The sequence below is a fragment of the Barbus barbus genome (assembly GCF_936440315.1).
Source record: "Barbus barbus genome assembly, chromosome: 2".
Lineage (NCBI taxonomy): Eukaryota > Metazoa > Chordata > Actinopteri > Cypriniformes > Cyprinidae > Barbus > Barbus barbus.
The window spans coordinates 18,518,990-18,537,240 of record NC_136730.1 but is presented as its reverse complement, the minus strand read 5'-3'; the positions used below and the strand labels follow the sequence as shown (position 1 = coordinate 18,537,240).

The window sequence follows — 18,251 nt, the reverse complement described above, 5'->3', positions numbered from 1 at the left end:
AATACAAACAGACACATTTTTATTTTGTAACACAGAAAATAATTACACACTGAGGTAATTTGAATAATCAGCTTCGCAAAGGTCTCTGTCCTGCAATGGCACACAATGACCAAGTATGTCCAATATTTCACATAATATTTTCAGAAGCTGTGTATTTAAAAAAAAAAAAGGTTTCATGAAGAGGTAAATCCATGTTGTCATCTTCTATGGTCCATTACAGACCCATTCTTCTATTTAGCACAGTAGCAAATTCAGCACTTTAACAAATCTTTGACCTTTTTTCTGACAGTAAAATAAAGATATATACCCCTGCAGGTAAACACTCTGGTGTTTCTTTATTTTTTCTTTCTTTATTTTTTTTTTGTATCTTTTTTAACATATGAGAGAGAGCATCAACTCCATGTTAACTCGCTGTTTTGTTGGGTTTTTTTGTTTTGTTTTTCAAGAGCTACAGTTTTCTGCTGATGAGAACTTGGCCTTGGCACATATTCAGAGGATTATGAGGAAAAGGGTGTTAGTAGTCTGGAGGGTCAAAGTGTAGTTTCTCTGCATACACCGATGAGGCTTTGAGGCTGGCGTGGAGGCTGATGATCCGGGGGAGCAGGGACATCTGTCTGACTGGATCCTCTGGGTGGACGGCACAAGGATGAAGACGGGGAACTCAAAGCCCCACAGCTCTGTAAATGTAGGTCTTCGTGAGCATGCTTCCTCCGGCTGCCCATGATCTTCTGTGACTGTGTCATCAACTATGTGAAGAATATGAGAAAACCAAACATCCCCAATGTAATTCAGTTCAGTGATTTTTCACTTTCAACTAAGCATAAGTAAAACTGTGTAAATGTATTCATTTCAGATGATAAGGTAAATACTATGTTTTCTACACAAAAATATTCCAAATTCACCTGATCAATGATACTGGCACTGAAAAGGGCCTCTTCCATGTGTTTCTCATCAGATTTAATAACACATTTAATGCTGTTGACCACCTGCTGGACCTCTGGAGTTAGGCTGCAGCTCGAGTGCTCCAGGAACTTGGCCACCAGCACTTTGGTGTCTTTGTAAGTTTTGAGGTCTGCGAGAGACTGCGGCCGTTCTGTAGACATTGAGTGAGGGATGTGAGGTTTGAGTTGGATGTCCACCTTTCCACCGTCCTTCTGCTTCTTGACCCCTTGGCTGCTTTGTTTGGAAGAAGGGTGTCGTGCGCTCTCAGAGAGCTCCATACATGCTGTTGAAACCAGTACATTCGTATGTTTATTCTAATAACCATAATTTTACTTGAGATTAATAACTATGTTACTTGGAAAACAGAAAAGAGATGTAACCTTGATCACAGGGAGTCTGTGGGGAGTCCTCAGGTGGATGGTTAGAAGCAGGAGCACAGCGGTCACCTGTAAGTCAAGTCACATGCTCAGTTCTCCAGACTGCTTATGAGTTAGTAATGATTTGTGACCCTGGACCACAAAACCAGACATAAGAGTCAATTTTTTCGAAATTGAGGTTCGTTATGATAGGACAATATTTGGCTGAGATACAGCTATTTGAAAATCTGTAATCTGAGGGTGCAAAAATCTAAATATTGAGAAAATCGCCTTTAAAGTTTTCCAAATGAAGTTCTTAGCAATGCATATTACTAATCAAAAATTACGTTTTGATATATTAACAGTAGGAAATTTACAAAATATCTTCATGGCACATGATCTTTACTTAATGTCCAAATGATTTTTGGAATAAAAGAAAAATCAATAATTTTGACCCATACAATGTATTTTGGGCTATTGCTACAAATATACCCCAGCGATTTGAGCCAGGTTTTGTGGTACGATGCTGCTTTGCAAAGATTTTTTCCCTCTACCTACAACAAAGCAATGATTATATAAACTCAACAAGTTACACGTATGTGGTTTTCATAATGAGCTTAATCTGGTTTATTGTAACAAAATGTCCCACTTGTAGTTTTGAAACTGAGTTGGCACAGAGTTTTGAAACCATGCATTGAATAAGCTTCAGTCCTACTTTTGTGGCATTAAGCGTGCATTACAAAGGTGTACAGTGTGAGATGATATACTGTTAGAATGTAATGGCCAGTCCAACCAATAATAAACTGAATAGCACTTGCCTCATTAAATATTTATGCACTTATTCAGTCACAGAACTTTTAGGTGTTGCATTTTGTTTCAGCATTTGAGGAAAAAATCAAAATGTCAAACAGTGACAGAAGTATTATGATTTTACCATTATGGTCCAAAAAGTCTACATAGCACAAATACAGTAAGGAATACACTGAGTAAAAACAGTAGTATTTTGAAATATTGTAATAAAAAAGTAACTACTTTTATTTCTGTGATGGCAAAGCTGATTTTTTTTTTGCAGCTTTTACTCCAGTCTTCAGTATCACATGATACTTCAGGAATAATTTAAAAAAGATAGAGATTTGGTGTTCAAGAAACATTTCTAATTATTATTAATGTTATAATTATTATTATAAATTCTTGCTTTTTAATATTCTTGTGGAAACTGTAAACATTTTTTCAGGATCCTTTAATTAATAGTTCAGAAAAGTTCAAAAGAACAGCATTTATTTGAAATCATTTATAATATAAATGCCTTTACTGTGACTTTTGATCAATTTAAGAAATCCATAAGCCCAACTGATGTGCAAGAGTAAGACAAGCTGCCATTCAAACAGGTGTGTGTATTGCGTTCGTCCGATCAATAATACTGACCTACTAAAATAAGTGCATTAACTTGGGGTTTACAAATGTACAGTGTGAAACATGGAAAAAGCTAAGCTAGGATTCTGTTAACCTAGGGTTTAAAATTAATGAAGTAAAAAAAAACTATAGAGCCACAGAGAGAAAAAGGACTCACGTACTTCTAGATATGGAAGTACAGGATATGGGTTCACTAGTGGAACGCACAATCCTCGCCAGCTTCCGATACCCTTTGGTGGCACGGAGCGTGCGGGGCCACTCACGTTGACTGGGGTTGCTGAGGGCAGAGGTAGCATGGGCCTGTGAGGAAGAGGAGGATGGGGACCAGACGCTGAAGTATAGCCGGGTTCCCCGCAGTTGAGCGGTGGGTGACGGAGTAAGAGCAGAAGCTGCGGCAGCAGTGGAGGTCACTGCTAAGTTGGAAGCACATTGGGATGGTGTGCTTGGAGGGAAAAGAAGGGTAAGCTTCTTATTGGTTCGTTCTCTGAGCTGCGTGCGAGACATGGGTTTAACTCCTGTAATCTTCTCCTTCTCAGGCACGTTAACAGCATCGGGTGACAGCTGGGGAGAGTGGGGCTTGGACTCGCTGTGGTCCAGTCGAGCAGGGGTCTGCTGCCTCAGAGAGGAGTGGGTGCTGCGATCCAGACTTGTGCAGCTACCGTCAGTAGCTACGATGCGCAAAGTGCCATATGGAGAGGAATCAGAGCCTTGTACTTCGAGAGAACACAGGTCTTCAGAGGAACAGCTGTGATCAGGGATGTCTGCAGTCTCAGACACCATAAGGGAAGCACTATCAACAGAGGCTACGAACAAAGACCATATTATTGTTATATACAGATAATGCCTGAAAGCTGTTGAATTTGTTAAATGAGTGTTTTGTCTGTAGATGTATAATATAATGTATAAGGAACAACTCTCTATGTATGTAATAACACTACCATTCAAAAGTTTGAGGTCTGTCAGATTTGTAATGTTTTGAAAGAAGCTTCTTACATTATGCTCACAAAAGATGCATTTAAAGTTTCAAATATACAGTAATATTGTTGAATATTATTACAGTTTATATATGAATCAATTTGTTAGGCTAGTTAATCTCATTTGTGTTGCAGTTTGTGCATTTACAAAATTGTCAGTTTTCCTATTCAGTCACATTTACCATATATACCATATACCATTTGTATAATTCAATAGATATGTACAGGTATAAAGCACGGCTCACACAGAAGTCAGTTTTAAACCAATCAACTTCTTTTCCTTCCTCATGTGAAACATACTGATTGTTCACTGGAATGACCGCACCTTAAGTCAAGTTAATAATTTAGCAAATAGTTGGACTTGTGCAATTCATGATATTATTAATAAACTTCAATGTTTTTGTTTTGTTTTGCTGAATCATATGAGTACTATGTTGGGTCACAACTTAAATAAACCGTTCAAAACATTTGGGGTCAGTAATGATTTCTGAAGGACCATGTGATAAATTACATTTTAAAATATATTAAAATGGAATACAAATCATTTAAATTGTAATAATATTTCAAATTATATATATATTCAAATGTTTTTGATCATATAAACAGTCTTAGTGGGCATTCTTTCAAAGACACCAGACCTTTGAAGGGTAATAAGTAAAATCTATTTCCATAGCAAAAGCTGGGTCCTGAAGCTATTATTCCATCAAACATTACAGATACATTATGCTAATGTTGAAGGAATAGAAAATTTGAACAAAAAATATCTTTCAATCTATATCCACTACAGAATGGAAAAAACTCTGACTTTGTATTTGTTAACAAATATGATTTGCATCCTCCTCACCCTGAGTGCTAAGGCCAGCTGTGGTGTTCCTTTCACACAGACTGGATACTGTGACCTGTTGCTCAAGACTGGTGGTAATCTGAATGAGAGAGAGAGAGAGAGAGAGAGAAAAGCATTTGAATTAAATTTCTAACAAGCTCCCACCCCCTTTCTTAGTTTTACTTAAATTAACCATTTTTGAAACATGATTTGTTGCATTGTCTTGTAAACGTGTTTTATATTTTCAACTTGTCTTATTGTGTTACTACTGAATCAGAAATAACCTATATTATATATTTTTTTCTTCTTTTTTTATGTAGTTTTTTGTTCATGTTTTTCATATGTAAAAGATGTAACTATAATTGTTGTAGTACATTTTTTTTTACAACCATTGTTGTAGTACACTGTTATATATTGTTACATCTCAATAAATAGTTTAAAAACGCTTTTGAGAGTAACCTTCTGGAGAGGATGGTGATCGAAAACATTCTTACACCTGAGGATGATAACAAACAACTGCAAAAGGCGGAGAATCAGACATCAGAACATCTGGCACTGAGGAGTCTGCTGCAGCCTGACATCTGGCACCACAGCAGTGCTTTAAAAAGACTGTGCCATCTTGTGACCTGCAGGGGGCTCTCTAAGATCACATTTGCACTTTAAACTTCTGCATTATTGTGACTGCACACTGTGCGGTTTCCATTAAAAAAATAAAAAATCCTCATAACATGATTGATCCAAAACACATAAACGACTATACAGAGAATTTATCAAGTATACAGAGAGCTTATTTCACAGCACAGATCGACTTGATGTGGAAAATAAGCTGCAGGCTACAGTCAGTAGCTATAAATAAAGCTGACTATATCAATTGTCTCTTTCTAATATTGCTGCTTTCAAATCTTCTCAGGCTTTTGCTTAAGGAAAAAATAGCTCTACTTATTGAAATGCCCCTGTTGCTTTGTTTGCTGATGGTTATCAATAGCTCCACATGAGAAAGGTCTAAAATCAAGGAAACCTCTTGGGATTTTATCCTTTTTTAATCACAGAGTACACTTTAGGTAGCAAACAAATCTTCAAAATAACACGTAATCACGGGCTCAGTCCCTGGATTTGAAAGGTTTGGGTGGTTCTTTGTGCATCTTTTTGCAAAGAGGAGAGCTCTTGTTCCCTTTCATCAGGTGAAGAAGAGAAATTTGATGGGAAATCATTGTTCAAAAACAGGCCCTGCTCTCACTGTAAGAAAGCCCATTCTTTTAAATGGAATGAAATTCCTGCCTATATTGTTGATGTGTTCCAGAGCAAATTATAATCCATTATACGAAGGCACTAGTATTAATTCCTTTCAGCCCCTCAAGTGCACCGAAGGACCTTCTGACTGTCGAGATTTACACAGACAAATGAGTGTAACTGAAGAGGAGGAACATTGCTGAATTGGTGGTATGCTAACACATAGAGTCTGCATTACTTTAAGATTGAAATTTCCACAAACTGTACTAGTACAATCTACAAGAAACCAGGAATTGTAACAAAACACTAAAAGGATCAATGATGTGAAGCTCATCTGTTCATTTATTAAAAAATGTGCAAAACAATGACAAATACACCTCCTTTATGATGATCATGTTTTAATTTATGTATTAAAATTAGGTAATTTTTTGGTTGGGGTGTAAAATGCCATGTGGTGTCATGTTAAAAGGTGTCAGCTCCTACCTGGCTGGCAGGTGTCTGTCCCACAACAGATTCATAGGGTGGTGGCAGCTCAGATGGATATAAAGCTCCAGGGCTGTTTATAGGCACCCCATAAATAGCACTGAAGGGAGAGTGTGGAAAGTCCAGATGCAACCCTCTAATGGACAGAGAGGATAGTAATACATGATTACAACAATGAATCAATGCTTCAACAAATTTGGCTATATTATATTGTTGGGGATGCTAGCTGCAAAAAATATGTGAGGCCATTTAGGAGCTGTGGAAAATGAAACCATTTCCTCTTTATCTCAGCGAGTTATATATTCCATTCTCTTAATCAACCAGACTCCCTCTGTCATAAAGGAGGGGAGGAATCTGTTTTTTCATATGTTTCTTTGTGTATTACCACATCCTGACATGGACTGTGCTTTGAAGCAGCCCGTGTGTATGTTGGGCTGCTCTTGCTCTCTATGTATTTACTGCTTTGTTGACACATTAGTGTGGCCGCGGGCTAAACAGCCTCATCAGCACATTTTTTATGATGGTATGGTGGGCAGAGTGTCTCACAGTGCAAGACAGAGAAATCAATGGTGGATTTATACCAGGACATGGACACTGGTGCTCCATAATGTGGATTGTCAGAGCATGTTTGCATTAAGACCTGCACTTACACAACGTGGCGGTGGATAGGTCTGAATTCCCATAAAAAAAAAATTTAATGTATTTTTTGCATAATTACATAAATCTCTGGGAATCAATTTATTTACAAGTGCACCTTTTTCTCAGAGCACAGCAATCTGGGATCAAACTGTTTCTCACATATAGTGCAAATATTAAGTCATTTCAGGTCAGCTGGGATGTGAGCTGTGCATCTATCTGTATGTGTGGGTTTACCTCTGGCCCTCCATCACAGGTGTGCAGGTGTACTCTGGGGGGTAGTAGGGAGGAGGGGGGATGGGTGGGATGAACTCGTCGAAATCCAGCGTCTGGTGTAAGATGGTACCATGAGGGGTCATACAGTCCGCGCTCAAGGCACGTGCTCTGTGTGGCATGAACTGATAAAAAAGATTTTAAAAAGAGTTCTTTAAAAAAAAAAAAAATAGAACATACACAACTGTTCAAAAGTTAAGGGTCAGTAAGAATTTGTAATTTTTTATATTTAATTTTTTTCAAAAGAAGGCTCACCAAGATGCATTCTATTTGATCAAAAATACAGTAATATGAAATATTATTACAATTTACAATAACCATTTTCTAGCTTAATTTATTTTAATATGTATTTATTCCTGTGACGCAAAGCTGATTTTCAGCACCTAGCACTCCAGTTTTCACTGTCAAATGATCTTTTAGAAATAATTGGCTGATTTGGCAATCAAGAAATATTTCTTATTATTATCAATGTTGAGAATAGTTGTGCTGCTTAATATTTTGTACAGTTGGTGATTTTCAGGACAGGATCAACTTTTTTAGGATCCTTCGATGAATAGAAAGTAAAAAAAAAACAAAAAAAAAACGCATTTCAAATAGAATTTTTCTTTACTGTCACTTTTAATCAATTAAATGTGTCCTTGCTGAAGCATTAATTAAAAAATCCAACTGACCCCGAACATCTGAATGGTATTGTATTTGACGACCCTCTAATGATGAAACCATTCACCGTATAATTCTGTTCTTTGAAGTCACAGTTACATAATTTTCATTGTGTTCAAATAAGGCAATCCATGCAAACCATTGTGTCCAAAACAATGAAGACTAAAAGTAGGATGTCAGTTGGGTAATAATGGTTTTCAAAAAAGACATAAGTAGGTCTGGATCTTTTGCAAGGATATGAGTACCGTGAGGGTAGTTAGGGTCCTTTCTCACACTGCTGAGACCCTTTGGCTAAAGAGTTTAATTTTATGCAATTTAACCCTCTGATGCATGAATTATTAAAGGGAAAGAAGGATTTTACTTCAAAGCAAAGGATATAATCATTCCAAATCTTCTTTTTCCTTCTTTTTTGATGTATTGAGAGGGTTACATAATGGTCATTATCACTTTCATCAGCCATGTAGAATTTAGGTTATCAGAAAGAGAAAAACATATGACATTAAGAAAAAAGTCAAATAGAATAATCAAGAAGGGTCAAAGGTTAGGGATAGTTTACCCACAAATGAAAATTCTGTCATCATTTACTCTCCCTAATGTCATTCCAAACTTTCAGAGCACAAAAGAAGGCATTTTGAAGAATGTGATCACTCATTTCCATTGTACGGACATGAAAAAGGCATTTCTCAAAATATCTTTATGTTCCACAGAAGAAAAAAAATCATACAATTTGGGACAACATGAGTGTGAGTAAATGATGACAGCATTTTCTGGGTGAACTATCCCTTTAAAATAGCTTTTAAAGTTCTGTCCATGAATCAGCTGGTGAAAAGTTCAGGTTGGAAGAGTAACCCATTTTGTGCCATTCTTGTGAGTTCAAGTTTAGAGTGTTTTTATGATGACAATGCACTTTCCTGTTGATATCATTTTAGAGTATCATCTTTGAATAGATCAATCTGATCCTTAAGCATTAAGAGAGGCAGTGACTGTAAATGACAGATAAGTACAGCTAGCACATAAAGGCATTACATCACAAAGCCAAAATCCTGGTTCAAAATAACAACATATACAGAGATAAGATACAAATGATCAGGCTGTGGTGAAATCACTTAATACAGTTGCAAAGGGAAAAGCTCCATGCAGTGCTTCACCTCATCCCTGCCCTCGGGCCTCTGTTGTCTTTGTGCATGGTCTGTGCAGCTGGTAACAGAGGTGATTTCTCGCTTTGCCACTCTGTGCCCTGAGTCGAAACTAATCCCACAACTGCTCCAGCGACTCTCAGAGCCACAGCCATGCTAATATAACTCATCTCAATTCATCTCTCTGTGCCCATGCCTCTGCTGCAGCCATCCATGAGGCTGTGCAATTTACTGCAGCGCCCATAAACCGCACAAAGCCCACTCTTAAAGAATATTAAAACTTTATGTCCCACAAGTTTATTTTCTCTCACATAAAACAGGCTGGCTGAAAAAGACAGATCCACTAAAAGGGAGCGATGACAGATCCACGGTTTTCTCCCACTGAGCATTGTAACATCTGTGGTCTCATCCACATGTAATCTTACGCTTAAGAAAGGAATAGTACTTCTGAAATATATGCTTGTTGTCCAACCAAATGAGATGAAGACTCTTGTCGTAGCTTCAATGGTTCAGAGAAAGCTGTTTTATTCTGCATTAAAGAAAAGGTGATTATAAGTCTTTGGATGCAGAATAAATGTAACAAATTAATCATGGCTGACAACAAAAATATAAATCATTAGTGTCATCATTTACTCACCCTCATGTAGTTCCAATCCTGTATGACTTTCGTTTGTCCATGGAACATAAAAGAAGATATTTTGAAGAATGTTGGAAACCAAACAGTTTTGTTTCCCATGACTTCCATTATATGGACAAAAAGTACAATGGAAGTCAATGGGAACTGAAACTGTTCGGCTGACAAAAAAAATCTTCAAAATATCTTGCTTTGTGTATTCCGCAATAAAAAGAAATTAATACAAGTTTGGAATGACAAGAAGGTCAGAAAATTACAACCGAATTTTAATTTTTAGGTGAACTATCCCTTTAACTAGTGAAAATATATGTTCACATAACTTGGAAATGAAGTCTTTGTAACTCAGATACTTCAGATATGCCTGACAAATATTTTTCATTTAAGAGTTAAGCTTATTTACTGTCATATTATAAAAGCAATGGGTTTCTTTACTATAATTAAAGTCAACTTATTTTACAAAGTCCAAGACCACTCTATTATGGCTATTGTTGAAGAGAGAGAAAAGGATAGAAAAATCAAAAATTAACATTAATTTCTAAACTGATTATTTTAAGTAAATCAGGTCTCTCTTGAGAAAGGGTATGAAAATCCATTCGCAAAAGTAACAGGATATATTTAATGCTTTGTTCATATTACTCTAAATCTTGCTTAATGAAAAACATTATTTAGGCCAGTATAAGATGCACTTAATGAAATCTGATTAAACTGCTTATTCTCTTGATGTTATAAGTACATGCTATAGACAATTTCTCTGGCATTTCGCTAATTACACTATTGCATTTTCACTTGTCTTGATCGTCTGCTATTTTCTCCATGATGTAATGTGCATTAACACACTCAGAAAGACACACACGTTGTGGTATGAATCACACTTACCATCTGTAGTAAATCAGTAGAAACCATTTGCATACAGCACACGGCCGTGGCCAGAGCACACACAATGGTGGAGATAACATTCAGTGCACACACGCTGAAAAGCAGCTCCTGGGAAACAGAGAAAGAAATGGAGAGACAGGGAAAAGAAGAGAGAGGACAAGAAGGTGTGAATCAAAGAGAAAGAGACAGAGGGACAGAAGGAGAGTGAGAGAAAGACAGAAAATAAACGCGAGTGGCAATTGTTTCTTTGCAAGAACCTCAGCCTGGCACGAACATTTATTGTTCCGTTTGTCAGAGTGAGAAAGCCATGTAAAAACGGCAGTCAGGAAAGAACAAATGTGTGGAAGAGGAAGAGTGGCTATGGCATAATGGATAAGAGGGATAATGGTGTCACAAAAGTGGGACTTTTGCATGGCATTATCGTTCTGCAAAAGATAAGCACAAAAAGCTGAACTAAAAGGTGGAATGGGGAAAGTCCCTGTGCAGCCTTAAAAATCCATTCCCATTCAATGACTCATTTCATTCCCACATTCTGATTCAGTTTGACTTAATCCTGATTCAGTTGATCGGATTTGATTCTGTACATTTCACTTATAATGTCTATTGTAAGTAAGTACTTACTTTACTTACTCAATTGTTACAATGCTTTTGATGTAAATTTTTATAGGAACTTTCTTAGTACAAAAATGCTGATTTAAAAAATTTTTACTAAATTAAATTTCAAGTGTGAAAATGTTCCATAAGAATGTGTAAAAATGTAATAAAATTACACATAACCTTATGAACACTGCTTATAAACTCCCACAAAATATAAGATGTCCACAAGGAAAAAAAGGAGAAATTTTTTCATGAATCAGACTACAGTGCTTGTGGTTTGGTACTGAGTGCAGTCCACAAGGAACTATTGCAAGAAGTATTGCAAGACAACACAAGTATAGAGAAAAAGGAAATAAATCTTAGGATTTTAAGAATATCAAACAATAACACATATCATATAGCATAACACATTAAAGGGGTAGTTCACCCCCCAAAGAAATTCTGTCATTGGCTACTCACCCTCATGTCGTTCCAAACCCATAAGACCTATGTTCATCTTCGGAACACAAATTAAGATATTTTTGATGAAATCTGAGAGCTCTCTGACCCTCCATAGACACTACAGGTACTACCATGATCAAGGCACAGAAATGTAGTAAGTACATCATAAAAACAAAAATAATGACTTTATACAACAATTCTTCTCCTTTGAGTTACCGTCTTCTGCCATCATGGAGAGTATCATGATGCATACGTGTGCTTTCCTGCACATAAACAACATGCATGTGGTGCTGCTGATGTAGAACACGCAGCCTGCGCCTTGTTTACGTACAGAGGAAAGCACACGCATGCGTCGCGCATTCCTAAGATGAACGAAGGGTTTGAGACGACATGAGGGTGAGTAATTAATGACAGAATTTTCATTTTTGGGTGAACTATCCCTTTAACCTAAGCAGGAGCAATTGAGGAAAGCAATGACACTAACAGAATGCAGCATGTAGCCACTGTGAATAGTGAGTCATTAGGAGAAAGGGATAACTGGAATAAAAACCAAAGGAAGTCACTGGCAATGTTTGAAATTCTACCAGACTGAGTATATTCAGTTTATACGACAGCCCATCACACACACCTGCTATCAGAGCCCTTTCCGATCTCTCGTTGTGACAAGATGGAATGTATGTGACCCAGTGATGTCCTCAAGGAAAATGTTGAATTCCTAAACATGCACAAGCCCTTTAGGTGAAAAGAGCCCATCCTAAGAGGACTGGACAGGCCTAACCACTTCTACATGACTGTACACTCATCTAACCCTTCCGAAAAGGCCAAGACCTCCTCTTTGGGGGCGGGGGATGTGTTTATACAAATGCACACAAAAAAGTTTTGGAAAGAAGTGACTCTATGCATTTATGTAGGTTTTTTTAATGTATGCTATGTAGGCTTTTTTATGTAGGCTTTTTTATGTAGGCTAATTTAAAACTTTTATATAATTTTTTTAAACGTTTTAAATAAAATACCAATATATAATTCCATAATACCACACTACACCAGTTCACAAAACTTGCTGCATTTCAAATCAGACATCACTAATGATAATGATAACTTGCTATTCAGTAAGTCCAGATGTTGAATCAGAAATTACTCTGATTCAAAGTCTTTTGAACAATTCTTTAAAAGAAGAGTCATTTGTTTATCAATTGAACTTACACTTTTTAAGCTAGTACATTTGTCTTTGCATGCAGCTTGCGAGTGCTACTCAATAGCCAGAAGTGTTTCTAGCCTAGATGTATTTTCCAATTCACAGTATTTTTATCTCACTATATTCTGTTCAGACATTAAACTCACACTGGGTAACATATCATTTCTGTTGTTGTGCTGTAGATTCAGTGGCAGTGGCAAAAAGCGGTAAACAAACAGATCGAGACAATATGAATCTAGACAACAAACTATTGTTATGACTGGACTAACTCTAGTAGGATGCAGAACTAGCCCATGCGGTTGCGTTCCAGCAAATCTAACAGAGGTACTAGGTCAGCTCCACTGAGAAACACCTGCTCTTCTCATTTTGAGCCAGCAATGCTAACACTCGTCTCCCTGACGACAAGCGAAACAAGAAAGACAGATGAAAGTGCATGCCTGTTCCTCACCACCTTCACTCTTACAATGAGGGAGGCACAAGATGTGATATGCCAATGATTCATAACATTAATTGCACTGATGGCCTTTATAGGCATCTCAGCTGACCTAACTGGCCATGCAAAGACAGGAAACCTCCAGACATCAATAAGAGCATTAAAATGTATAAATCTTATTGATGCTTCATAACTCCACCTGAGTAAATGTCATACAGGTCATCAACAGTCAAATAATACAGGTTTGCCTCTCCCTTTGTGTGTGATATTTTTATAATTCAACAATGTGACAGGCTGGCTGAGGAAATTAATTTATATAGTCCAGTGTTGCTATTGTTAATTAAAATGAATGGTTTTCAGTTATTAAAATAAAGATAAAATAAAACAAATATAAATATTAGAAGAAAGACTAACTTAAATGAAAATTAGGAATGTTGCCTTGGCAACTAACTGAAATAAGTTTAAGTAGCAAAATAATTAAAATTAAAACAAAAATAAAGGTTCAGAAATATACACTGAACAAAATTATAAACACAACACTTTTGTTTTTGCCCCCATTTTTCATGAGCTGAACTCAAAGATCTAAGACTTTTTCTATGTACACAAAAGGCCTATTTCTCTCAAATATTGTTCACAAATCTGTCTAAATCTGTGTTAGTGAGCACTTCTCCTTTACCAAGATAATCCATCCACCTCACAGGTGTGGCATATAAAGATGCTGATTAGACAGCATGATTATTGCACAGGTATGCCTTAGACTGGCCACAGTAAAAGGCCACTCTAAAATGTGCAGTTTTATCACACAGCACAATGCCACAGATGACGCAAGTTTTGAGGGAGCGTGCTATTGGCATGCTGACTGCAGGAATGTCCACCAGAGCTATTGCCCGTGAATTGAATGTTCATTTCTCTACCATAAGCCGTCTCCAAAGGTGTTTCAGAGAATTTGGCAGTACATCCAACCGGACTTACAATCGCAGACCACGTGTAACCACACCAGCCCAGGACCTCCACATCCAGCATCTTCACCTCAAAGATCGTCTGAGACCAACCACCCGGACAGCTGCTGTAACAATCGGTTTGCATAACCAAAGAATTTCTGCACAAACTGTCAGAAACCATCTCTGGGAAGCTCATCTGCATGCTCGACGTCCTCATCGGGGCCTCGACCTGACTGCAGTTCGTTGTCGTAACCGACTTGAGTGGGCAAATGCTCACTTTCGATGGCATCAGGCACTTTGGAGAGGTGTTCTCTTCACGGATGAATCCCAGTTTTCACTGTACAGGGCAGATGACAGACAGCGTGTATGGCATCGTGTGGGTGAGCGGTTTGCTGATGTCAACGTTGTGGATCGAGTGGCCCATGGTGGCGGTGGGGTTATGGTATGGGAAGGCGTATATTATGGACAACGAACACAGGTGCATTTTATTGATGGCATTCTGAATGCACAGAGATACCGTGACGAGATCCTGAGGCCCATTGTTGTGCCATTCATCCACGACCTCACCTCATGTTGCAGCATAATAATGCACGGCCCTATGTTGCAAGGATCTGTACACAATTCCTGGAAGCTGAAAAAATCCCAGTTCTTGCATGGCCAACATACTCACCGGACATTTCACCCATTGAGTATGTTTGGGATGCTCTGAATCGGTGTATACGACAGCATGTTCCAGTTCCAGCCAATATCCAGCAACTTTGCACAGCCTGTGAGGTGGATGGATTATCTCGGCAAAGGAAAAGTGCTCACTAACACGGATTTAGACAGATTTGTGAACAATATTTGAGAGAAATAGGCCTTTTGTGTACATAGAAAAAGACTTAGATCTTTGAGTTCAGCTCATGAAAAATGGGGCAAAAACAAAAGTGTTGCGTTTATAATTTTGTTCAGTGTATATATATATACTAATAAAAATCTAAATTGACAGATTATAATAGAATTCTACTGAAATCACTCAGATACAATCTCTTTTTACTTTCAATTCATGCAGAAAATTGTGTGTAACCAGCTATTTTCATTCTCAGCAAGGTTAGCAAGTTAGTTTCACTGTAATTTACACTGTAGAATTAACCAGCACACTTAATAAAAATACAAATCATCTGAACTGAGACATAATGTTTATGAAGGCACAAAAACACAGACTTACAAATATAACATCTGTACAGAAAAATAAGACTTACTGTGTGTTTTTCTTAGGACGAAATGATGACAACATGTAAAGAAGCATTTATAAGCAAATATTTACAAGCAAGTGTTTTTCTTGATTTCATACAGAGTGGCAATTGCTGTGTACAAGCAAATTTGTGGAAGCCTCACATTACCACAAACCTTTTCAAAAGCTGCCAAATGTGCCGGGATCATGGCTAGCATGAGTGAATTGCTTAGACACTGGAAAGGCAACCATTGGCAGGCGCTAATTGAAGATGCATAACTAATGATAACTGAGTCTCATCTGCATATTAGAGAGAGACCCACAGTGCAACATGAAGCGACGTGTCCAATAAGGCAGACGTTTGCGGGAATAGCGTGTAATTCTTGCTCTGCTAAATGCTTCAAATACTCTCTAAAAGTCAAACGAAAAAGTGTTTGAAAATGGAGAAATCCCCGGAGGAACCCAGCAAATGTGCATGGGAGCAGAGCCAAAAAAATACTTCTCCAGGCTATAAGTATGATATTTTACAAATGTATTTCTTAAAAATATAATGCAAAAATTCTTGGTGCTCAAAAACAACATTTAAAACCAAATAGCAGAAAAAGAGTACAAACCAAAACCATTAAAAGGTCTCTGAAATGTTTCTTGGGCACCAAATTAGCTTTTTTGAATGATTTTGATGTCACTCTGCAGACCGGAGTAATGGCTGCTGAAAATGCAGCTTTTCCATCACAGGAAAAATAACATAGAAAATTTTACAGTTATTAAAATTGTAATAATATTTCACAAAATTACTGTTTTTACCATATTTTCCAACAAATAAATGCAACCCTGATGAGAATAATAAAAATAATCTTACGTACCCCAACCTTTTGAACGGTACTGTACAGTACAGTCCCTAAGAAGGCCCCTTAATTGTCAAGATGTTGTCTATATAAATTCTCCTTTTAAGCAGTATAGCTGAGGGGTACTAGACTGTTTTCTCTAATGACACTACCATTTGATTTACTCTTAAAATCTCTTTTATTGATAATGAGAGTTTTTAATCTGGTTAATTAAATAAGATTAGAGATACATTGTGTATCCTCAAAATAAAATAATCATCATTTGCATGTCTAATGTATTTAATTGTCCTCATTTACTTGTCTAATCAAATATTCATTAAACTGAGGCAAATTAGAAAAAAAGTCTAATTAGAATGGTTAAAAAAATTTTTAATAATGGAATATGAAATTGGTAGAAGAGGCTATTAACGAATGTAAAGAAAATTAGCTGGCTATTCTGATGATGTTCTGAAATCAGTTCCAAACATCATATCTCATCTCATTTACTTTGATAAAAGACACAGATACCAGGATTTAACAAACACCTACACACACACACTCAATGATACCTTCAGACGGAGACGTATGGTGTTGCAGTCCCTCAGCGGGTTGAGTTTAAGCGTATCTCCTAGATTATTACAGGTGGATCTCAGGTGCTCGAGCTCACAGCAGACACACACACCGTCACTGTCAAATTTGATCTGCAGAAGGACAGAAACAAACTGATTTCAGTTTCATGCAAGTCAAATGTTTATTTCTGCATAAAATGGACAATAAATTGTATGAATGCTCAAGGAGAAAACAAACACGTAAACAGGGCTTCCTTCCATCACAAGAATGTTACAGTGATGACACTTGTTCAGCAGTCGTGAAATAGAATTCCCTGTCTGCCTGAGAAAAGCAGGATCATATTACCCCTTGAGAAATTGTCAACAAAAACAAATTTTGTGGTACGTCCAAAGTTATTTTCTGCTGTCTTGATGCCATTGAATTTATACTTGATGGTTAAAAGTTATCATAACAGTGTAGCTGGCAGCTAGCAGACAGGGTCATATTTATAAAATACACAAATTAAATTCAAATCTTCTTCAGAGGGAGCACTTTTACCACATTGTTTTTTCAAACAACTTTTTTACACAAAAAGTAGCTGCATTTTTGTGAAAGCTTAAAGTATTAAGAAAAGAAAGAGAAATTACTCAAGTCTTCCACATGAATAAGTCTCGTATGTTCTTAAACCTAACAGCATTAGCCCAGTCATACACATGTTTGTTAAGAAAGATCTTAATAAATAGCATACATGGTGGTCCAGCATTATAAACACTTTTTGTGTTAGACTGAAATGAAGTCGCCATTTGACCTACATTGTACAAAAGCAGTGTGTGAACTTTGCAGGCAGGGGTTAATTGAATCGGGGAAACAACTTTGTTAATATTTCAGTCATGGCAGGATCATGTCTCTGAGGAGGCGAACGTTCAGTAGGCAGAGAGGAGAGATGCTTAAGCCAACATGCTAATCCCTAAATCAGGTGGAGAAGAGACTGATGGAGACAGAAGTCTGTCTTTAGCCTGGTCTGAACCTGTAGACAAAGGGAGGGATAATTACCTGACCTGTTTTTGCACAACGGCACCAGGTGAGAAATGCCATTGGGTTCTCAATGTCATGTTTCCATGACGACAAGTGATTAAGACAGTGTTTTGTTTCTGTTCAATTATGGAGAATTACTGGAGGATTATGAAGGGCCTGTTTAAGGAGAGGATACTAGAAAGATCTCCATCTTATTAATTCTTATTATTTTTTCAAATTACTATCTTGTGAGACAAACTCTCTACTGTAGATTGAATAAGAGTTCAAATGCCTGGAGAAATCTAATCACCACTGGCTTCTGCTTGCTTAAAGAAAAAAGTCATTTATATGACTTTATGAAATGAATATATAAATAAATAAAATAAAAATTGGACCATTTCCTACTGATTTCACATACCACAAAATGTCAAAATTTAAGCTTCTTTTCATAGCTAGGAGAAAAAGTGTACTCATTTATATTTGACTACATGAATGCATAATTTCATATCAATCACAGTGAGTTCTTCACAGCAGACAAAATGATTGAAATCACCTGAATATTTCATCTGTATGACATAGTCTATTGAGCTCATGCCACATTGTGGCGT

The 18,251-nt window shown here is 37.1% G+C and overlaps 1 protein-coding gene across 1 annotated transcript in view; it reads right to left on the bottom strand.

Annotated features, from left to right (window-relative positions):
• Positions 1-530: 530 nt before the first annotated feature.
• Positions 531-18,251, bottom strand: part of LOC306877740 (protein ENTREP2-like) — a gene marked incomplete at both ends in the record, with an annotated part of 102,033 nt that continues 84,312 nt past the window's right edge. Inside the window, 9 exons of the mRNA XM_079429681.1 lie at positions 531-746; positions 903-1,225; positions 1,323-1,388; positions 2,873-3,514; positions 4,530-4,608; positions 6,222-6,357; positions 7,095-7,255; positions 10,437-10,544; positions 16,650-16,781. Of these exons, the coding sequence (XP_079285807.1) occupies positions 531-746; positions 903-1,225; positions 1,323-1,388; positions 2,873-3,514; positions 4,530-4,608; positions 6,222-6,357; positions 7,095-7,255; positions 10,437-10,544; positions 16,650-16,781 (1,863 nt within the window). The remainder of the gene's footprint in view (positions 747-902; positions 1,226-1,322; positions 1,389-2,872; positions 3,515-4,529; positions 4,609-6,221; positions 6,358-7,094; positions 7,256-10,436; positions 10,545-16,649; positions 16,782-18,251) is intronic.